The following is a 21,154-nucleotide window of genomic DNA, read 5'->3' as shown; positions in this document are numbered from 1 at the left end:
AGGAGGAGGAGGAGGAGGAGGAGGAGGAGGAGGAGGAGGAGGAGGAGGAGGAGGAGGAGGAGGAGGAGGAGGAGGAGGAGGATTCCAATCTTGAGCTAGCACCTTAGCGGATGGGAGTCAGGGATCAGATAAAGTGGGAGGAAAGCAGAGGTGTGAAAACATGGAGAATGCTAATCTGCCTGTGCTTTACTGGGTTTGGGGCTGGGGAATTTCTGTAAGTCATTTGATGAAACCAGTTTAAGGACTGGTTCACACTGCTCAATTGATGTCAGTCCTTTCAAAGAACCATCTTTGCAGGGAAGGAGAGAAGGTAAGAAATAGAGAAAGAGGAAGAGGAGAGGAAGGAGAAGGAGAAGGAGGCGGAGGCGAAGAGGGGGAGAGGCAGCATTATGTAACCACACGGAATTGAAATTCTCTTTCCTACCCCTTACTGCCCTCCTTTTCCAAGCACATGATACCTTAGGGTACTATGACCCTTACTTCAATCCTAAAAGAAACTATACTGAATCCAATGTTAGTCTGGGCTAATACCATAGACATAATGTCTATGGTAGAAACATGTTATCTCTACAGGAGGTAATGCCTATAGGTAGGCAGATTTTCTCACCTTTATGAAACTTAAGATTCTTTCTCTGTAAAGTCAGGGGGTTGGAATAGGTGAGCTCTAAGATTCCCATCCGTTCTATCAGTTCTAAAAGTCCTTGAGGGCAGGGGTACTGTCCCTTATTTGTTTCCCCTAGGGCATAGATCTTTAATCAGGGATCCATTAATTTAAAAGATACATAGATAGATGATAGATACATAGATAGATAGATGCCATATTTCAATATATTGAATTCCTTTATGAGTTTATGTATTTATTTATGCATTTAACAACATTATTTTGAAGAGTCCATAAGCTTCCCCAGAAAACCAAATGGGTTCATGATACAGAAAGGCTAAGAACTATATTTATTATCCTGGAGGATAGGGAATTTTGGAAATGGAAGTGTGTGTGTCCCTGGCCACATCCAGAAATGGCCAATCTGCAGGACTAGATGATGTCTTGGACCCCCCCAGGATTTCCATTTCTCATGGCTCCCTCCATGCCATGTGTGTTTGGACCGACACCAAAAACACAAGCCAAGACAGCTCTCTAAGCTACCATATATCAAGTGTTTCACAGAATCTTAGGAACCTTAGAAATCCCTTAGTCCAATCCCGTGGAATAAAAACTCTTGATAATTCCCGACAAGTGCCATGTAACCATTGTTCGAACACCTCTATTCAGTTCTGGGAAGCTTTCCACTTTCAGAAGCAGCCAGTTTCAACGGGGGTCAGCTTTAGCTGTAGTGAAGACTCCCTTTGGGTCCTGTTGGACTAGGTCGCAGAATAATCGAATTCTTCAGTCACTTCGGGTCCGAGCTACTTTCCAACTCTGGTATTTTGTGACTGAAGAATTCGATTATTCTGTGACCTAGTGAGCTTGCCAGGCAATGGAGAAGAGATCTGCTCGGGAAGACCTGGGTTCGAATTCCACCTCCAAAGTACATTGTCTGTGTGACCTGGGAAAGTCACTTAACCACTCAGGGATCAACCATAAGTGGTTGAGAAGGGACTAATTTGCATCGGTAGAACTTCCCTTAACCGGTGTACTTCCCATTCCAATGAAATGACAGGTCCGGTGTCTAGTCCACCCTTTGGGCCACGGACTGGTGTTCGCTTCGTTTTGGGTCCCCAGCGCTTAGAAGAGTTTTGTACTAGTAGGCTCTTCCATACACATCGGGAAGTCGCCTTGAGTTAAGGAGAAATCTGCCCACCTGATCTTCCCACCCCTTTGGTGGTCGTTAACCCCAGAATGAGAGGCTAATAAAGAGCACCGGCCCGTGGGGGCTGGGATGGAGTCACCAGTCTGCCCTTTCCCAAACCTCTGAGATTTGGGAAATCCGCTTCACGTTCATGGGCTTCATTTCCTCACTCATCAAATGAAGGGGCTGGTCTCTAAGGAAGAGTCCAGCTCTGAACCCTATTCTCCTTTCAGGAAGAGAAAGGTAGGACAAAGCGGAACTAGAGCAGCATTTGAGGATACGGCCTCACCGAGAAAGCTCTGAGCGCAGCTACCAAGCCGGGCTGGGGGCCGGGCCAAGGGAGCAGGGCGGAGCTGAGGGAAGAGCGCCCGGAACGTGAGGAGCCCGGGCAGCAGCGGCAGGGGCCACTTAAGGAGGACGGACCGGAAGCGGGAAGGGGGACTCTTGAGCCGATGGAACGCCGACGCGGAAGTGGCCGGGCTGCTGTAGTCAGATCCGGGGATGGATGGAGCCGGAGGCGGCGGCGGCGGCAGCGGCGGAGTACAGGAATGATGAGGCTGAGGATTGCGCTGCTTCCCCCCCGGGAGGCCCTGTAGCCGGAGGGGGGACGAGGCGCCGGGCGTGAGGCTCTCCTGCCTCGAGCCCCTGGAGGGAGGAGGACGAAGACCCGGGACGTCGGGGCCGGGAGCCCGGCTGGGCTCTGACAGGCCCGTGGACGGGCTCCGAACGATCTGGAGGGGCCAGGCCCGGCCGGGGCTCCCTGAGGGGGACCCAGGACAACCCCAAGAAGGGCGGGGGCTCGGCAAGACACCCGGGGTCGGGTGGGAATTAGACCGTTAGAAATCCAAGCTAGGATTTGGGGAAGGAGTGGGCGGGGGACCTCCCCCTTTACTCCCCCCTTCCCACTCTGCCCCTGCCCCTTGAGGGCAAAGTGGGGAAGCTTGAGGGGAGGCGGCCCCCGCAGGGTCCGAGGAATTCTGAGGTTCAGGCCGAGGCTCTGAGTGGGGGTCCCCCACGGGGAGGCGTGCAGGGTTAAGCATGGCCACCCGGCGTTTAACCGACGCTTTCTTGTTGTTGCGGAACAATTCCATCCAAAACCGGCAGCTGTTAGCCGAGCAAGTGAGTAGTTACACCTCCTCCACCTCCAGCCCTCTGCATTCACGTAGCGTTGCTGCGGTGAGTCTCCTGCCGGCCTCCTCCACCTGCTCCTCGCGGTGCCCCGCGCTCCGGCGTGCGCGCCGTCCCTCTCTCTGTCTCTCTCTCTCTGTCTCTCTCTGTCTCTCTCTCTGTCTCTCTGTCTCTGTCTCTCTCTCTCTCTCTCTCTCTCTCTCTCTCTCTCTCTCTCTCTCTCTCTCTCTCTCTCTCTCTCTCTGTCTCTCTCTCTCTGTCCCTCTGTCTCTCTGTCTCTCTCTCTCTCACTCTCTCTGTCTCTCTGTCCCTCTGTCTGTCTCTCTGCCTTTCTGTGTGTCTACGCGTCTCTGTCAATGCCTTTCTCTCTGTGTCTCTCTTGAAATGTCGTTGTCTTGTGGTTGTTAGGAGGCATCAGACTGTAGTGCTAGGTTTTGTTTTGAATTCTCCCCCCCCTGCCGTCTCTCCCTCCTGTCCCCCTGTCCCCCCATTCCTTGGGCTTTCCCTTCCAACTTTCACAGAGCCGCCCTCGCTGCGGACTCGGACGAGTTCCTCCCGCCGGGTCCTGCTCGGTTCTGAAGCCCTGTGTTGGATGCTTCATGAAGCGCTGTCTCAGGCTTTCGTGGCTTCATGTTTACCCTCACCCCCTCCTCCCCTGTCTTTTCATTCCGATGCCTCCCCTTTTTGTCCAACAGATATTCTCTTCAAAATGACTCTGTGGAATGGAGTCGTTTTAGCCTCATTTTATCCAGTGAGGATTTTCCATTCCTGTGTGGCAGTCGAGTCTCTTCTTGCTTTATGCTTTTAATAATTTGTTTCCCTATTTCCTGAAGAAGACAGTTTTGTGAAACTGTAAGGTTGGGAAGGGGTGGACTTCCCTGTTTTCATTTTCCATTCAGGAAATGAGTCCTTTCATTATGACTGCCTTTCACACGGTGTCTGTGTGGGAATTAAATTAATACTGGCACTTTTTTTTTTTAGGCCTATTAGCCCAGCAGTCCAGTAAATTGCCTGTGGCACCACACTTTTCAAAAATGAATCCTAGCTTGAGTTTAGATTTATTAGTAGAAATGGTGTTTAAATTAAAATTTAAAATTACATTAAATTAAAAATGGTATTGGTGGTTATATTATTAGAAGACATGACTCAGCTCTTACAGAGACAAATACTTAGGAACTGTCATTTAAACCCATAGACTTAGAAATGCCACTTTAGAGACTTACTAGAAACTTGCTCTCCTTCAGAGACCCCTTGAATTTTGCTATGATTACCACCAATTTCTTCTGAAAATTTATTTCATATGTGGGATATTCACAAAGTGACTCTCTAAGGATATACTCGGTCCCTTCTTTATCGATTCATACGTATAGTCTGTATTTTTTGAGCTGAAAAAGTATGGTTTTGTTTTATGAGATGTTAGATTTGAGATGAAATAGGCCCAAGTACCAAAACATGCGTGACCTGCTATATTTGCATATACACACTTGGTTAGGAATCTGAAAAGCTATGATCCTTAGAGGTATTGTTGAGTTAGGTTGGATCTAACTTGTAGTGACCCCGTTTGAAGTTTTCCTGTCAAAGATTCTGGAGTAGTTTGCCATTCCCTTCTCTGGCTCATTTTACAGATGAAGAAACTGAGGCAAACAGTTAAGTGACTTGACCAGGTCCACAGCTAGTGTGGGGGGCTGGACTTGAACTTTTGAAAATGAGTCTTCCTGATTCCAAGCCCAGATCTTAGAAGCATGCTATACTTAATATCCTGTTGAGCTTATTAGTCTACTGGGTTCTGGCGATTATTAGCTTTATGACCCTAGGCAAGTTACTTAACCTTTAATTACTTCAAACTTTAGGAATTAATAGATCATAAATTTATTTGCAATCTGCTTCTGTGGAGGAATCTTCCACATAATGGGTTATGTATGCTGGGGAATAAAACTACTGTATAGAGGTTCTCAGAAAACAAATCTTATAAATTATTTTTAAAATACAATCTTGAAAAAGGCTAAAGATGTTTGATAATATAGACATGGAATTATTCAAGCCCTAAATGGGGAAAGTTAGACTGGTGCAACTTAGGAAACAGAAGAACAATATATCAATTACCAATTTCTGTTTATACCTTACAGAACAAATTGTTTAAAAGTTATTGTGCCTTTCATAATGGAGTAGTAGTGAAATAAGGCTGTTTATACTTTGCAAGTACAGCCATTTCCCAGCAGGAAACCAGACTTTTCAAAAAGTATGTGATAGTAGTACTGCTGATCAAGGCACAAAGCCCTGAAAAATAAAATAGCTTTGAAAATAGTAGTATGTACAAAATTCTCAATTTTCTCTCAATTTTTTTTCAAAAGTTCGAAATCAAACTAGAGAGGAGGCATGGTAGGATATGGTAGAATAGAAGGAGCACAATTGTTTAGGAGTCAGGAAGCCTAAGCCCTTTCCTCTGCTACTAATTTAACAGTGTGATCCTGGGGAAATCATCTCTCTGAGTTTCACTTTCCTTGTCTGTGAAGTAAGGGATTAGATTAAATTATCTCTAAAGCCTTTAGAAGTCTAAAGTTCTTTGATACTAATATCTCTTTAACTCAGGATTTATGATAATCAAAAAGCATTACCATCTGCTGGGTTAAGATTTGCACCTTGGTTTGTTACATTCCTTTGTTTCAAGATCAAACACAGTAAGTGGCTACTCCAGAACAAGGAGACGTGTTGATTGAAAAATGAAGTTATGATTATTGGTTTGGTTACAAATAGAAAGAAGAATTTTCCTGACCAGCAGAAAATCTTAAACATTACTTTTTTACATAAAAAGTAATTAAATCTGATTATAGTGTGGCACTATATGTTCTATCTAATATTGTAGAATTAATAATATGGTTAGAATATATATTAACCTTTGTTAATATTCCCTCCAGCACCACAGATAAAAGTATCACCTTCCTTCTATCCTTCCTTCCCTCCCCATCCCCAATCCCCATGCAATCTCTGAGTTGCTTTGGGTGAAAATATTACATGAAAGCCAACTTTTAGTAGTGAGCGTGTCTAACTAGGCTGGTCCTTAAAAGGAAAACAGATAGATAGTACATCACCAAACTCTACACAGTTTTTTTTTTCCTATTTGCTAAGAGTTGCCAGAGTTTGCTCTCCAAAATCTCAGATTAATGTTCTTACAGAAATGAGATGCTGAAGTAGGACTTTGGGGGAGAAAAATGTACATTAAATTTTAATTGGATTTCTTTTGTTTCTTAGAGTAAGTTGAAGATGAAAAGGAGAAATTTAGCTCTCTATAATTTCATCTTATTTAGCTTTTTATAGAAGTGTGTGTCTTCAGAGTTCAATTGAATGCCCTTTCTAATGACTTCTCCTGACCACTTATAGAATAATTTCCAGGAAACTGAATTACCGAATGGTAAAGGCTCCTTTCCCAAAATGAACAGCTAAGTACGAAAAATTCAGCAAAGGTTAATTATTTCAATATGCCAGTTATAGTTTCTGTGAACAGTCCTGACAAAGCTCTTTAAATTTGCTGAGATGCATTCAGTACAAGAAACAGCCCTCTGCTCATCTTTAAAAAAAAGATGAGCAGTTCTAGATTAATATTCTATTAGGGTTGAGTTTTTTTCTCTTTGCTTCTAAATTTGTGCTTAGTGGCTGAGGGCTCCCAACCCTCATAGAATTCATTTTCACTGTTTTTACCATCCTATTTGTGTCGAGCAAGAGTTGACTCTTAGCATCCTCATTCCATAGATAAGACTGTATCATTTGATTTTTATAGAGTCTTGCATATATAGATACTTAATCAATATTTGTTTTCCAGACTTTGGAATATTTTTATGAGCTTTTACCTTTAAAAAATAAATATTTACAGGGATTATTTCCATGTTAAAATGTTAAATTGTTTTATTTTTCATGAGGTCACATTTTGTCATTACTTCATTGTAGGGAATTTTACAGTGTAACTTATCTGGCTGATTTGAATATCAATGAATATGGCAAATAAATTTTAATAAAATAAGTTTGTGGGGTTTTTTACCTTTTTATATTTCATCTTAGAACTGCTTGTTGCTGTTACTATTTTTCCAGTGACCAAAACATCCATTATAATCTATGTAAATGAAAATACAGTTTTATATAGCTTGACTATAGTTCAATAATATAGGGGGTTTTTTTGTACTTATTTTTTAAACAAAATGCCTTAATTTGTGGAACTCTTTTTGGTGAAATGAGTAACTTAAGTCTAAAGAGTTTTTTTTTTCAAAACTGACCATACTCTGTCTGTCTGTCTCCATCCTCTTTCTTCTACTTTTTGCTTTCTCTAACTGGATGGGACTGATGGGAACAACAAATCACTTCAGGAGCTGGATGAGGTATTGTGTTTTGAATGTTTTTGAAAGGTGATTAGTTTCAGTTTGTAAAAAATGTCCCTATTGCTGTATGTACAGTGCCAATGGAGCTGACATTTATCTTTAGTTATACCATCTTTATTCTCAAATATGTTGTCTTTTTGTTGTATTCCATACTGTAGTACACGTGGTAGATTCCCCCTTAACAGTCAAAAGAAATGGTATACTTGATTTCATTTGGGAAGCATTTCTTTGTTATAATTAAATTGTATTACTCAGTCAATCGACAAGCATTTATTAAGTGCCATGGGGCCAACGCTGGGGATATTAAGACTGAAGTGAAACAGTTGTTGGCCCCAAGGAGCTTAGGTTCTCTATTATAAATGGGACTAATTACTGTGCTTCAAATTTGATAATTTGGAAAGATTTACAAGTATACCTCAATTTAAGAAATCTTGATTGAGCAGGTAGAAAATTTGGATTTTCAAAACATACATTAAGAAGTATTTATGAAGCTGATAGAGGAATTTGCCATTAATTACTAAGTTTTCTTAGTGGATTCAAAAATAGACATTTTACACAGATCTAATGTGAACAACTTTTCAGAGGTTACTGTATAAATTAAATTATATTTGTAGTTTTGGTAAACCAAATTTAAAGGCTTTTTTTTTAAACAAGGACTGCTCAACTCATTTACTGTTTATTAATTGTTAAAGTAATGATAGCTTACATTTACCTAACACATTTAAAATTTATCTTCATGATAATACCCTAAAATAGTTGGCATTATGTCTTTCTTCATTTGAGGAATTTAATGCTCCTGGTTGAACAGCAAGTTATTATGACAGTAGAGACTTGAAATTATATCTGATATTAAATCAGAAATTCTTAATGCTTCACCATAAATAGAATTTATCTTGTTTGACTTAACCACAGTTCAGCTGTTCTCCCCAGTATGTACTCTACAATCCAGTGATTTCTAGCCATTTTGATTCTCCTTACATATAATACTCTGTTTCTAGACTCCTTGCCTTTTCACCAGCTGTCCCTCCTTGCCTGGAATTCTGTCCCTCCTCACCTCCACTTCCTGGCTTCCCAGGCTTCCTTCAAGAATCACCTCAAATCTCCCTTTCTATTAGAGGTCTTTTCTGGCCCCCTCCCCATTGCTAGTCTCTTCCCTCTGAGATTATTTCCCATGGATGTTATCTTGTAGGTAAGTAGCTTTTATCATGCTATCTCCCCCATTAGAATGTGAGTTTATTGATGGTATAGAGAGATTTTTTTCCATTTTTTTGTATCCCCAACACAGTGCCTGGCACATACTAAGCAATTCAATAAATACTTGTTGACTGAGAGGATATGAAAACATGGATTGCCCAGAGAAATCTTTTCAATCCTCTCCCTTATGTGTTTACCGTCAGTGTGACAATAAAATTTAATGAAAATTTTTAAATGAATACAATGGCAACTGAAAGATGCATTTTGCCAGAAGGCAAATAGGCACAAAGGTATAAAGCCCTATATATTTTTTTAATAAAAATTTTGGTGAATTCTTTAAGACTTAGGAATTGTCATTAAGAGGTTTTTCATTATCATAGCACATATAAAGGGATTTTGTGTCATTTGTGTTCTCTTTGCTTCTTTTCTTGATTGCCAGAAAAACAGTCCACATGCTTATTTGATCAGTTTTCCATTGTAACTTTAAAAATGTACAGACTGCTGTCTACAAGGGATATTTTTTCCTCCTTTTGACTATCATTCAGGCTTTTTGAGTTTTACTTGGACAGTAGAATCATAGAACAACAAACATATTCAGTATGAGTCCTCTTATTTAAAAAGAAGAGATGATTTCATTAAAGTTCTCCTCAGAAGCATCTTTTTTTTTTTAATGCCTTTAGAGGACTATTGATAGCATTTCTAAATGCTTAAAAATCAAATCAAAGGTGAAAATATTACATCTGGACATAAGGTAGAGGGGGGAAATTGCTTAAAATGTAGCAGAGGTAATCCTTAAAATCTCTATAAACGTCTGCAGTATCAAAAGTTAACAGGCTATAATCATATGATTCATGATGGAGATAACTAAATTAGCCCTATTTTTAAAAAAATTCCCCTTTCTGTATCAAAATTTTTTCCCAACTTGTTTTTGTAGCTATCATATAAATTATTACATCCCATTTCTCAATGGAAAGACATTCTGCTATGAAAGAATTCTAATAGCTTGTTCTTTTGAAAAGTTCTTTATCAATTTTGTCGTGTTTCCATAAGGAAACTAGAATCCTTTCTTATCCAGATGAAATAAAATTCACATTCACTCGTGTCTAAGGAGGGCTACAACATATGTAACTATAGCAGAGGGAAAGAAATCATTCCAAATTGTAGCAATGTTCATTCAAGTACACATTTTTTTGAATGGTATGTTCATTTTTTCCTAGCCTCCTGTGACATTTTAGGGGCCATATTTTAAAAAGAATAAGTGTGTACTTAGAGACAGATTTTCATGAGTTTGGTTTTAAAATATTCCTTTTCTCTCCATAGCTTGCTGATGATCGTATGGCACTGGTGTCAGGCATCAGCCTAGATCCAGAAGCAGCAATTGGTGTAACAAAACGGTTACCTCCCAAATGGGTTGATGGAGTAGATGAAGTAAGTTGAATTTTTAACTGTTACATTTAACATATTTATAACTAGTATCAAATTACATTTCTAGATTTCAGCTGCAAAGATATATCTGAATAAATTTGAATATGCTTCTTGTCTAATAATGTTTAAACCTGCTTTCAGGCTTCAAGAATAATATTTCTTATTTGTGGTAATTTGGACTTTCTTCGTAAAACTAATGGTCAGTTCCTGAATCATAGTGAAGAAAGCTTTGTATGTAATGTGGAAAAAGTAGTATTCAGTGTAACTTATCCCCAGAAATTGTTAGTGTGACCTACAACTTCAGTATACATGCATGAGTGCTTATTATGTTACCTAAGTTGACGTTCCCTTCTTTTATTGATGGTGTATAAAACTAGCCTACAGTGTGTTAACCATGGAAAGAAACGCTGTCTTCCCAAAGAGTTACCTTTGGATTGTCCATTTACTTGATAAAACATTCTTTGTTTTTCACACCTATCAATCAAACATTTCTGTACTTCAGACACTGTGCTAGATGCTACAGATACCAGGGATGAAACATTCTCTCTAAGGACCTTACATTCTAACTGGGTAAACAAGTACATGTGTAAAAGTATACACAGAATAAATATAAAGAGAATAAATTCAGATTGATTAGCTACAGGGTTGTTAGGGAGGGCAAGCATTAGCAGTTCATATCAGGGAAGGCTTCATGGAGAAGATAATATCTGAGCCAGTGAGTTATCTATATAGAGATGATAATTAAATCCACAGGAGTTGATGAAGTCACTGAGAAAGAGGGTGTAGAGAAGAACAGAATAGGATCCAGGAGAGAGCCTAAGAGAATACCTAAAATTAGGAGGCTTGGTATAGATGATCTTTGTATATCATACATAGCCTCTGTTGTCAGGTGATTTAGGCAAGAATGCCTGAACTTTTCACTTTTTATGTAACTAATCATCTAAAGATTTGTTATATACAGTTGAGAAACTTTCTGATTTATTTCAGTGGGGTTAATTGACTCATTCCATTTAGATACAATACGATGTTGGCAGAATTAAACAGAAGATGAAAGAATTAGCCAGTCTTCATGACAAGCATTTAAACAGACCTACATTGGATGATAGCAGTGAAGAAGAACATGCTATTGAAATAACCACACAAGAAATCACACAGGTGAGGGTTCAAAAGATTACAGAAGAAATGTTTGTGTTTTAAGACTTAAGAAAAAAGGTACACTTTGGAGTGACCTAAAGTTGGACATTCGTCCTAAGAGTATTCCTCAGAATACGTCCTAGATTTGTCAAAGGATGCTATCAAATTTTATATGTAATGTATCAAATAAATTGACTTCATTTCACTTTCATTTTAAAAAATTATAGCACTTGAAACATGTTTGGAAAATCATGCTGTGACAGAGTATCACAGATCTAGAAGGTTTGGGGATCACTCTCCAGGAATCTCTAGTGTCCTAGCATGATATCTCAAGTAAATTTCATCAGGCTACTATTTTAACACAGTATATAAGATGATTGTTTTTTCATTTATTAAAGCATATTTGATCCATTTAATTGGTAATTTAATCTCTATGTTAAGGCTTAGATTATTTTTCTCAAATTCACGGATTAATACCAAGAATTATAAATAAAACATCTTGGATATTTTTCAGGTATGAAATTATATCATATCATTATTTCACATCAGTAATTGCAATTTGGAATTGTGAGTTTTTGAAAACCCTATTTAAATTGTCCCACTTGATCAATGAAGATTCTGCTTCCAGCTCTTTCATAGATGTCAGAGAGCAGTACAAGCCTTGCAAAGCAGAGCACGAAACTGTACTGAACAGGAAGAACGGGTTCTCCGAAATGTAGTATCCTCTTTAGCTCAGTCTCTTCAGGAATTATCCACTAATTTTAGACATGCACAGTCTGGCTATCTCAAACGTAAGTATCATTTCAGATGCAAGGACTTGGTCTCTGCTTATTTTTCAGCAGTAAAATGATCTTGGCTTTAAAACTATAAGAATATACGTTAATAGCTTTTGTACTTGTTATTTCTGTCTTCCCTGTTTAAATTTATTAGTTTTGAGCACATAGGAAAGCTATGCCAAAAGAAGTGTTGACCATTCTTTACTTAGAAAAAATCAAACAAAATGGTATTACTTATGACAGCAAGAAAGATTACATAGCTATATTGGCGTTGTGGTAATAAAATTTCATTAATGTAATTTAAGTTAAATCCAAAATGGAGGTGGGGAAAGGGTTGGGAATAGAGTGGAGAAAAACTAGGAAGAATTATCTGAAGTTGTTAGCCCACTTTTCAGTTGCTGTACTGAAAAGTAATAGTGTATTTCTTTTAAAAATCCGAGTTTTTCACAACAGTTCAGTAATAGCCATTTCAGGAGCACTTATGCATGCATAGATTCTAAAAAACGTTACCACTTTGGTTTCATGCAACTTCTACTCAAGAATGGATGAATAAAACATGATAAGTGAATAAATAATAATAACAAATGAATAAAACATAATAAAGCATAAAACAAGCTAGGATGTAATAACTGCGAAGGAGAAGTTAAATAGGCTTGAGATTCAGGGAACAAGGGAGCACTTTTAGTTAAAGGGATGAGTGAAGGGGAGCTGGTACTGACTTTAAAGCACAGTAGTCACCTGGGACAGTCTGTTCATGGATAAATAAGATTAATGTATCACTCTTTCAGTAGTTTAAATACCTCCCTTATGATCTTGTTACTCTTCCCATTTGCCCAGCAAAAAGTAAACCTCAGCTCAGTTTCTCTAAATTATTGCACATTCCTGCTTAGTAGGATAATAATTATATGGTTATTGATCTTATTGTTAGAAACTTAAACTGAACAGTGCTATTTAACTTTTGGACTTTATTTTGATAATCTAAAAATTAGTAAATATTTCTGTTTGTCTCTTAATTTCTTGTTTGGAGATAATTTTTTAAACTGCCCCCCAAAAGTTCATATTGACATTATAACTTTATTCTATTTCTTAATTTTAAAATAATATTTTCAAAATGATGTTAAATATTTTAGTAAGGTAGCTTTGTATCTCCATTAGGCATGAAGAATCGAGAGGAAAGATCCCAGCATTTTTTTGACACATCAGTACCACTCATGGATGATGGAGAAGATAACACTCTTTATGATCGAGTATGTTAAGGACCACAAAGTTAATAGCAATTCACTAGCACTTTTTCCTTTCTCTCTAGAAAATATCTGATTTCTAATATGTTTAACATAATTGTACACGTATAACCAATATCAGATTGCTTGCTGTCTTGGGGAGGAGGAAGGGGGAGGAAGGGAGAAAAATTTGAAACTCACTGTCTTACAAAAATGGATATTGAAAATTATCTTTACATGTAATTGGGGAACAATACTACTAAAAAGAAGCAGCTTGAGGTCTATAAACAGAAGCTAGATAGCTTTTTGTTGATGACAATAAAAATATTACACTGCAAAAAATTTTATAATATCTGATTTCTATGCAGCAAAAACACATCAGTAATGTTATGATGCACTTATTGGGTAGTTTTTTACAATGTGTTGTAAGATAAATGGGAGGAGTGGGGGGTCAGACAAAAACTAGGTCTTTATTTTTAAAAGCTGATGTGATATTGTACTTTTGCTTACCTGAAAGCATTCCGGAAAATAGTCTATGCTAATTTCTTACTTGTGAATAAAACAAAGACCCACAAGGTCACTCTTAGTGGGTTTTTTTTTTTTAAAGTTGACTTTGCATGTGGGTAATACAAACATATAAGTGACTTGGGTTTACTCTGATAACCCAGGTTACAATTTAGTACACATTTGGAGCTAGTATACTTGATAAATTTGAATCTTTTTCTAGTAAAGGAGTGTTAAAGACTTTTACAGTGAAATCCACATACCTACCTCAAGATAATGAATGTTTTAAGTATATACACCACTTACATAGTTTGGGCATAATGTAGTATCTTTCCTTTATTGAAGAGAAAATCCTAACCTAGAAGTCTCTGCCTTTTTTTTCCTTCAACAGGGTTTTACAGATGACCAGTTAGTGTTGGTAGAGCAAAACACGTTAATGGTTGAAGAGCGAGAGCGAGAAATTCGCCAGATTGTGCAGTCTATTTCTGACCTAAATGAAATATTTAGGGACTTAGGAGCAATGATTGTAGAACAAGTATGTGAGTTTATCTTCTCAATGTCTTATTTTCTTTCTATAACACCTAATCCTCTCTAAAGAACTGACTGGTTCTGACTTCTTTCAGCTATTATTTTTGCCAATGTATGAGCTTTCTAGTTCTGGCAGTTTATTACATAATGACTGTGGGAGCTTCTACCATTCAAATGTAATTAAAGTGATGATTCATCATTGACAAAGTTCCTTAGGAAATAGTGTTTAGGCCCTGATACAACATGAAGCCAACTGCTCAAAATAGAGATTTAGAGATACAGGAGATCTGGGTTCAATAATTATTTTAACAATTTCAAATTAACTGATCTAATTTCCAGTAGAAAATGTTTCAGTTAAAGGCCTTATCCTCACAGTACATCAGCTCCTTTTCCCTACTTTATCTAACAATTAAGGCAATTCTTCAGTGAAAATTAGGCCTTATAAAGCAAAATTATTCATTTTTATGATTTTGGGTTGTGGCTTGAAATCTTTAGTTCTTATATATGAAAACTGAGGTTTACATTTATTGCAGTGGTAAAAATTTGGTGGCATTGTAATAGCCATGTCTGGTTTCGCTGGTATTATCTGTTTAAGAACTTGTGGGCGCTAATGCTCCTTTTCTGAGCCAATTCCTACTGAAGTATATTTTGACAAAGCTTCAGTAAGTCTATGACTCCACTATCTTTTAGGGTTTAAATTTTTTAAAAAAATTTTGTTTGTGGTTCCTTATGTGCTACATGATTTTATTTTACTTACCAGAGTAAGTATGCTTATTTATGCTACTTGATTATGGTAATTTATCCATATTTCCCCCAAATCATAATGAAACTTTCAGTTATATTTTTTTAAACATAAGGAATTGGTACAGCTAACCTTGTTAATAATACATGTGTTTTACAAATTTTATTTTGAAGTTCAGTTTTTAATCATTAACTGTTGTTTTATTACTCAGGGGACAGTTCTTGATAGAATTGACTATAATGTTGAACAATCCTGTATGAAAACTGAAGATGGTTTGAAACAGCTTCAAAAGGTAAAGGAGGGGAGACTTTTAAAATGATGTTATTTTAGTGGTTGAAACAGTTTTGAGAACTGTCACCAAATGGAGAATTATGTCAGTGACTTTTTTCAGCACTCATACTCTTGAAATGTTTGGTGCCAGTGTCTGTTATAGAAGCATCACAAAATAAATCTAGAGAATTCTGACAAGTCTGTAATCCAGGAAGTATTTTATCCAAAGCACCCCTGGGTCACCGTACTCTTTTTCAGCCCTTAATAATCTCTGGTGAACCTCATGCATAGATCTGAAATGACTGCATTTGGGAGCATGACTATAAAAACCCAAAAGGGTTGCAATTTTTTCCCCTTAAAAATGCATTCCTTTTTAAGCCTAATTATTTTTTTAAGCAAGTTGTTTCAGCATTTGTTGAAGTGTCTTGAAAATCTATCTTCATTATTGCTGACTCAGATTTTTCTTGTCATGGAACATTTCTGATGAATTCCTGGCAGAGAAATTCTTCTGCAAAAGATCAGAATCTAGTTTTTCCCTTTTAATTGCCACAGCAGATCTCTATATTAGCCTGAGAAAAATGGTTAAAGTGAAATACTGTTTGTTCTCTAATTTTTTTTCACATAAGAGAGCAATAGCATAGACTTTTTTTTTTGTATTTGTTTATTTTTCTTACGGATGGGATAGGGATAGCTCTACTTCTAAATCTAATCAGTTATGGGAAACAAATGTGTATAAACTGCTGAATAAACTTCATATTTAGTTGAATGTATTTTAAAAATAAAGTATGTGACTATTCACAAGTAAAATTTATTCCTTCCATTTCCTTATTCACTATCTAGTAATATTTCCAGCCATAAAATAAACATTTTTTTATTTTCAGTACCATTTTGTTGTATTTCTGAAGCCAGTCATTTTTTAGACCAGAAAGGAGTTTTACGCATAATAGTCTAAGCTTGTTCTGTTTATTAAAAGTTTGCAACCCACTTAAAGCTCTTGTTACCATATGCTTGGTGAGAATGGAGCCAGTAAAAATCTGCTTTTGTTGCTTATCTAGAAGGGAGCATCTTCCTTGGATAATGCAAAGATCTACTGAACATTTAGGTTAACTTGGCCACCAGCCATTATATAATAAAACAGTAAAAATTGGCTTTGTTTCCTTATTATGTAATACCTAAATTTAGAGATTCTTCTGAATTTTGCAAGGCTTTAGAGGCATCTTGAATGAGACTAGCAAAATAGATTGTACAATACAAGTAGAATAAAACACTAGGTCTTCTGAATTGAACTGGTTTTGAATCCGTTTAATGTTGACTTCTCTAGCATTGCATTTTTTCCTTTTATGGAAACTATATGCATTTGATAATATAGTACTGTTATATGTATGAGTGATTGCATCCTAACTAAACTCATTTATAAGGAATCACAGGACTGATTTGTAAGTCAGAATGCCATTTAGTTTATAGTATCTAACCAATTCTACTCTGGAGGGTACCCTCTTCTGCTTGGTAGATCTATCAGGAGGTCAAGTAACAGTTCTGATGATTTCTCAGTGGACATATAATTAAAGAAGAGGCAGTTGGATATTCAGAGATGTTTACATCAAGCTTTTATGCTTTGTGAACCCTCCTTTTCTAAGGTAGAGCGGGACCAGTCTCCTAGAATTGGGGCATTCTAGTGTCATCCCTTGGGTCAGAGTGCATTATTCTCCATTTTTCTCTTTTTTTCCCCCACCATGTTCCTTACCAAGTCTTATTACTGTATCAACCCCTGAAAGGCAGTTTATAGCTAATTAGATAATAGTTTATCTTACATCTGTTAAATTTTAGATTGTGTTCTCCTTCTGAGATTTAGGAAATCTCTTTGATGAGCTTTAAGAGAGGTCCTAGTCTCATCAGCAAGATAGTTTAGAAAGCATTTCTCCGGGTGTCTTAAATTTCTGCTGGTGGCTGTTCTCAATTTAATTCTTTTTGGCTTTAGCTCCCATGTCAGAGAAAAACATTTTCTGACCTCTCCTATATGTAGAATAGGAGAGAATTTCGTGTTTTTGTGAAGTAGATGAAACTTTTAATATTCAAACATTAATCTAAAGAATTATACAGTTTACACTATTATGCAAAAAGCAAAAAGGTTTTGTTAAAGTAGTGAATTGATAAGTACAATGAAAATAGAAACCAAGGGCATCTGTGTAACTTTCATTTTAGACTCAGCTTTTTGGAAATTTAGGTTAAATAAAGTAGATTGTAGAATTAGTGAAGTGTTCCTTTTATAACATTACTTGGGTTAACTATATAGCCTGAAATCAAGATCTCTATTTAAAAAACCCTGGAATTTAAACACAGAAGAGGATAGGTAAGTCAGCTTTTATTTTGGTTCTTTTGAGAAGTCACTTACTGGATGTTTTTTCTTATTCTATAGGCAGAGCAATATCAAAAGAAGAATCGGAAGATGCTTGTTATTTTAATTTTATTTGTAATAGTTATTGTCCTTATTGTTGTACTAGTTGGTGTAAAGTCACACTAGGTAACTGTGTGTGAGTGTGTGTGTGTGTGTGTGTGTGTGTGTATATGTGTGTGTGAATATTCCTGGTGTGAATGAGTGGACCTTTATTTCTGAAAGCTGCCTTTGAATGTATAACCCCTCGGTACAAGTCTGTGCAATGTTTCCGTAGATTCTTTTTCATAAATCATGTTTGATGGATAGGAATGGTTTAGTTTTTTCCAAGTTTCAAGTCAAATGATGATGCTACCAAATAGAAATTGAGTTCTGTATCCAGACATTTGCAGTATTTTTTTTAATAGAAAATATGAGGGATTGAAAGTTTACAAGCACATGCAAAAACTGTTAAAATATGTGTATATGCTGTTTTTAGCAGTCATGTCTGAGTTGCATGTTGAAAATACATTTTGCAATTGAGGTTGGGGGGAGTTGATTTTTTTTTTAACCCTATGATTTTAAAGTGATTTGGAACCCAAAAGTATTAGTGAAGGTCATATGCCTTAAACAGTGAATTCTTAGTATTTAACACCTTCATTTTCCTCCACAGATTGTCCATGTTAAAATAAATTAAGGCCTTTAAAAATTTAGAATTTATTCCCCTTTAATCTAATTTAATTTTCCATCATTGCTAATGATCAGATTAATAAAGTTTGGATACTAAGAAACAATCATGGATACAAATACATTTAGTTGCTAGTTAAAATAGCTTCGTGTATTTAAATGAACTAGTCTATGTGTGTCCTTCATTTTAGAATTTCTGCACTATATTTTTTACTATAAACCATGTGGTGTTACTATTTATAGTTGCCCAAGCTGAAAAGTTGATGCTATGAATTAAAATCATAGTTAAAAGGAAGCTCCTTAGTTATTCTTATTCATTCCATTATTTTTATACCAGCTATAGGATGACTTTCAAATCAGGATCTCTTTAATCAGTTAGCAGTTTAGTCCTATTGAGTTACCAAAGTACAATTCAACCACAGATCATTAACAGAATATATACTGTCAGTGGTTTGATTTATTGCCTGAGATCTAGGTCCATTTTGAAGTACTATAAAAATCTTGACCAAGACATTTTCTTATCTATGTGAGACAGATTTCTAAAGAAGGACTTCATAGTTGTACTTACTTTTGTTTATATGGTGCTGTCAAATACTACTGGAATCATTGAACGATGTGACGATGATGACTTTGGAGAATTAAATTCTTCATGTTCTAATTGGTCCTGAAATGACTACAATTTTAAAGGTTTTCACCTAATGTAATATTTATATGACTTATTTATTCTGTACTCATTTTCTTAAAAGTTTAAAAACAGTGTAATTTCAGTAGTTTTGGGGGGTTTTTTTGATTAGTAACATGAAATGTTCTCCATAGAATTGACTTTGAAGTTGTTCCCAGAAATTTAAACTCAGGTTCAGAGTGTAGTAATATTATATGTGCCACTAAATCATAAAATCAGGTCTTATATTTAATATTATAAACCTTTGCCCCATCTACTTCTATTTCACTCCTGAATTGTTTATGGCTCATATAGACAACCACTCACTAGATTGCCTTTTGACTGAGGTGACAATAAAACACATGTTGTATGTGACATTTCAGGAAATCGCATCTTTTGAAATGTCACCATGATTCTTCCATATTTCTTCCTTGGGAGATAGCTCTTTTGTTATGGAAGAACTTTAGGGAAGAAGGATCCCATTACCCCAAAACTTGGGGCTTCCTTCAGTTTCTAAAATAACTATTCATTCTTTATATCAAATTATTAGACATGATGTTTAAGGTGACCCTAGTTGAATATTCTGCTTTTGAACATGAAACCAGTTTGATGGAAAGTTCTTGTAAAAGGTATAGTACTTGAGAACAGTTCTGGGAATACTTTGTAGAACCTGTTTCTGTGTATACATCTATTTCTGTAAAGTCAAATCTCAGTAATCTTTAAAGAAAATAGCTCATTTAAGAAATAAAATCCATTTTTTTTTCAGGGAGTAGGATTTTTTCCCCCCAATATGGATTCACTAAGTAATCAGGATCTCCTTTTTCAAAAAATAAACCGTATGTGAGAGGGAGGAAAAGCCATTTCCTTTAGACTTTATGAAAATTAGGATAAAAACCAACACATCAACTGCATTGACTGTGTCTGGCTTCAGAAAGAGGTAAAATAGGCACATAGCAGGGAATAAATTAGAATTGGGTCTCCAGAGTTATAGGGTTTCACTCTAGGCAAATGAAAAGAGTTTTTCCAGTATACCGTGGACATCAGAATACTTTACATACTACCTGTACCTGAGGAAAGATTAGTTACAATTTGGGCAGTAAAATAAAACTATCTTGTATTAGTAAATCAGCATGTTTTTCCCTGTGAAATGACATGGCATTAGTCATCTTCATTACCTCCTGACAACCATTTTCTGTATTAAAATTAGTCTGTCAAGTTTCTAGCTTACGTGTTGAAGTTGGGCACAATTGACTGCCACAAAGAATTAGACATTTTTTTGCCTAAAATTGTTTTCTTTTGGTTGGGATTGATGACATAAAAGTTATGCTTATTCTGTCCTGTACCTAGCCTTCAGGTGAAAGCCAGATTCATTGCTTAGAGCAATTCATCGGTTTAATTGACTGGCACTTTGAAAGTTAAGGAAAAATTGGGGAGGGGGTCCCCAAATAATGTTTTGTTGGACTCTCATCCAGTGTTGATAATGATGCTTTCCATGATTGTAAATGAAACTACTGTCTCCTTTCTGTGGTGTTTACACCAGGCAGTATAAAGCAGTATGTTGCCCTGATTTGGCATATTTACATCTTTCTCTACTAATTGCGAGTCTTTATTTATTTGTCTTGATATAAGTGCTTTTGATGTTTTTATCCTAGCTAATGATTTCTTAAAGGTAATAAAACCCTTACAACTTGATTGGTCACAGATGACTTTTTTCCTTTGTGCTAAAATAAAATAATTAATGGAGCACTTACTATTTCCAAGATTAAATTTTTGTCTATTTTTATGAGTTTACCATTCTTGAGAGAGATTTTGTATAATAAAACAATGACAGAGATTATGGACCATTGTTTTGAAATCCTAGTATTAATTTTAATGGGGGTGGGAGGGAAAGGGTAATGTGGATTTTGTAATCCTCAAGAATACCCAGGTTACGTTCTGACTAGTCCTGCTTGTCATCAAGTAATCTACAAAGGATCTGACTCCTGATGCATTGGAACAAAAGTTACAAAATAAATTCATTTGATTAAAGATGGCACTGAAATGTAATTCTCTATTTTATAGACAATACAAAAAAAGAGAAAATTACTTTTATACCAGAAAGTTGTTTTATGTAAAAGAATTTTATCAGACTAAGAAATAATTGTAAAGCTGGATGTAAAATTCTGCCATTGAGAGCAGTATTCAGAAGGGTTGAAAACAATTACAAAGCAGAGTTCATGAAATGTTTTGAGCAGTGATAGTATTATTAGAATAAACGTTTAGTTTTCCCTGGAAACAACTTTAAAGAGAACTATTCCTTACTTAATATGTAGGCACTAATCATATGCTTTGTCCCCCTAGTATGACAGTAAACTTAGTTT

General features: G+C 36.5%; 1 protein-coding gene across 3 annotated transcripts; it reads left to right on the top strand.

Moving 5' to 3' along the window:
- Positions 1-2,508: 2,508 nt before the first annotated feature.
- STX16 (syntaxin 16) lies at positions 2,509-19,544 on the top strand. Of its 3 annotated transcripts, none has more exons than XM_072633432.1 (8): positions 2,509-2,906; positions 9,797-9,904; positions 10,916-11,056; positions 11,664-11,826; positions 12,967-13,058; positions 13,927-14,070; positions 15,017-15,097; positions 17,492-19,544. In XM_072633432.1, the coding sequence occupies exons 1-8, from the start codon at positions 2,826-2,828 to the stop codon at positions 17,594-17,596; spliced, it is 915 nt and encodes a 304-aa protein (XP_072489533.1). In that variant the 5' UTR covers positions 2,509-2,825; the 3' UTR covers positions 17,597-19,544. The 3 variants fall into 3 exon arrangements, with proteins under 3 accessions (XP_072489533.1, XP_072489532.1, XP_072489534.1); XM_072633431.1 differs by having other exon boundaries at positions 2,693-2,963; XM_072633433.1 differs by lacking the exon at positions 2,509-2,906 and adding an exon at positions 7,161-7,282.
- The last annotated feature ends 1,610 nt before the right edge of the window (positions 19,545-21,154 follow it).

This window comes from Notamacropus eugenii, chromosome 1, assembly GCF_028372415.1.
Source record: "Notamacropus eugenii isolate mMacEug1 chromosome 1, mMacEug1.pri_v2, whole genome shotgun sequence".
Taxonomy (NCBI): domain Eukaryota; kingdom Metazoa; phylum Chordata; class Mammalia; order Diprotodontia; family Macropodidae; genus Notamacropus; species Notamacropus eugenii.
This window is presented reverse-complemented; position numbering and strand designations above follow the sequence as displayed.

What these genes read in the sequence shown, in the direction of transcription:
- STX16 (XM_072633431.1), top strand. Translation starts at nt 2,826, where the DNA reads ATGGCCACCCGGCGTTTAACCGACGCTTTCTTGTTGTTGCGGAACAAT. An exon ending in CCACACAAGAAATCACACAG is followed by an intron (nt 11,057 to 11,663) that starts GTGAGGGTTCAA and finishes TTCTGCTTCCAG; the next exon opens with CTCTTTCATAGATGTCAGAG. An exon ending in GTTTGAAACAGCTTCAAAAG is followed by an intron (nt 15,098 to 17,491) that starts GTAAAGGAGGGG and finishes CTTATTCTATAG; the next exon opens with GCAGAGCAATATCAAAAGAA.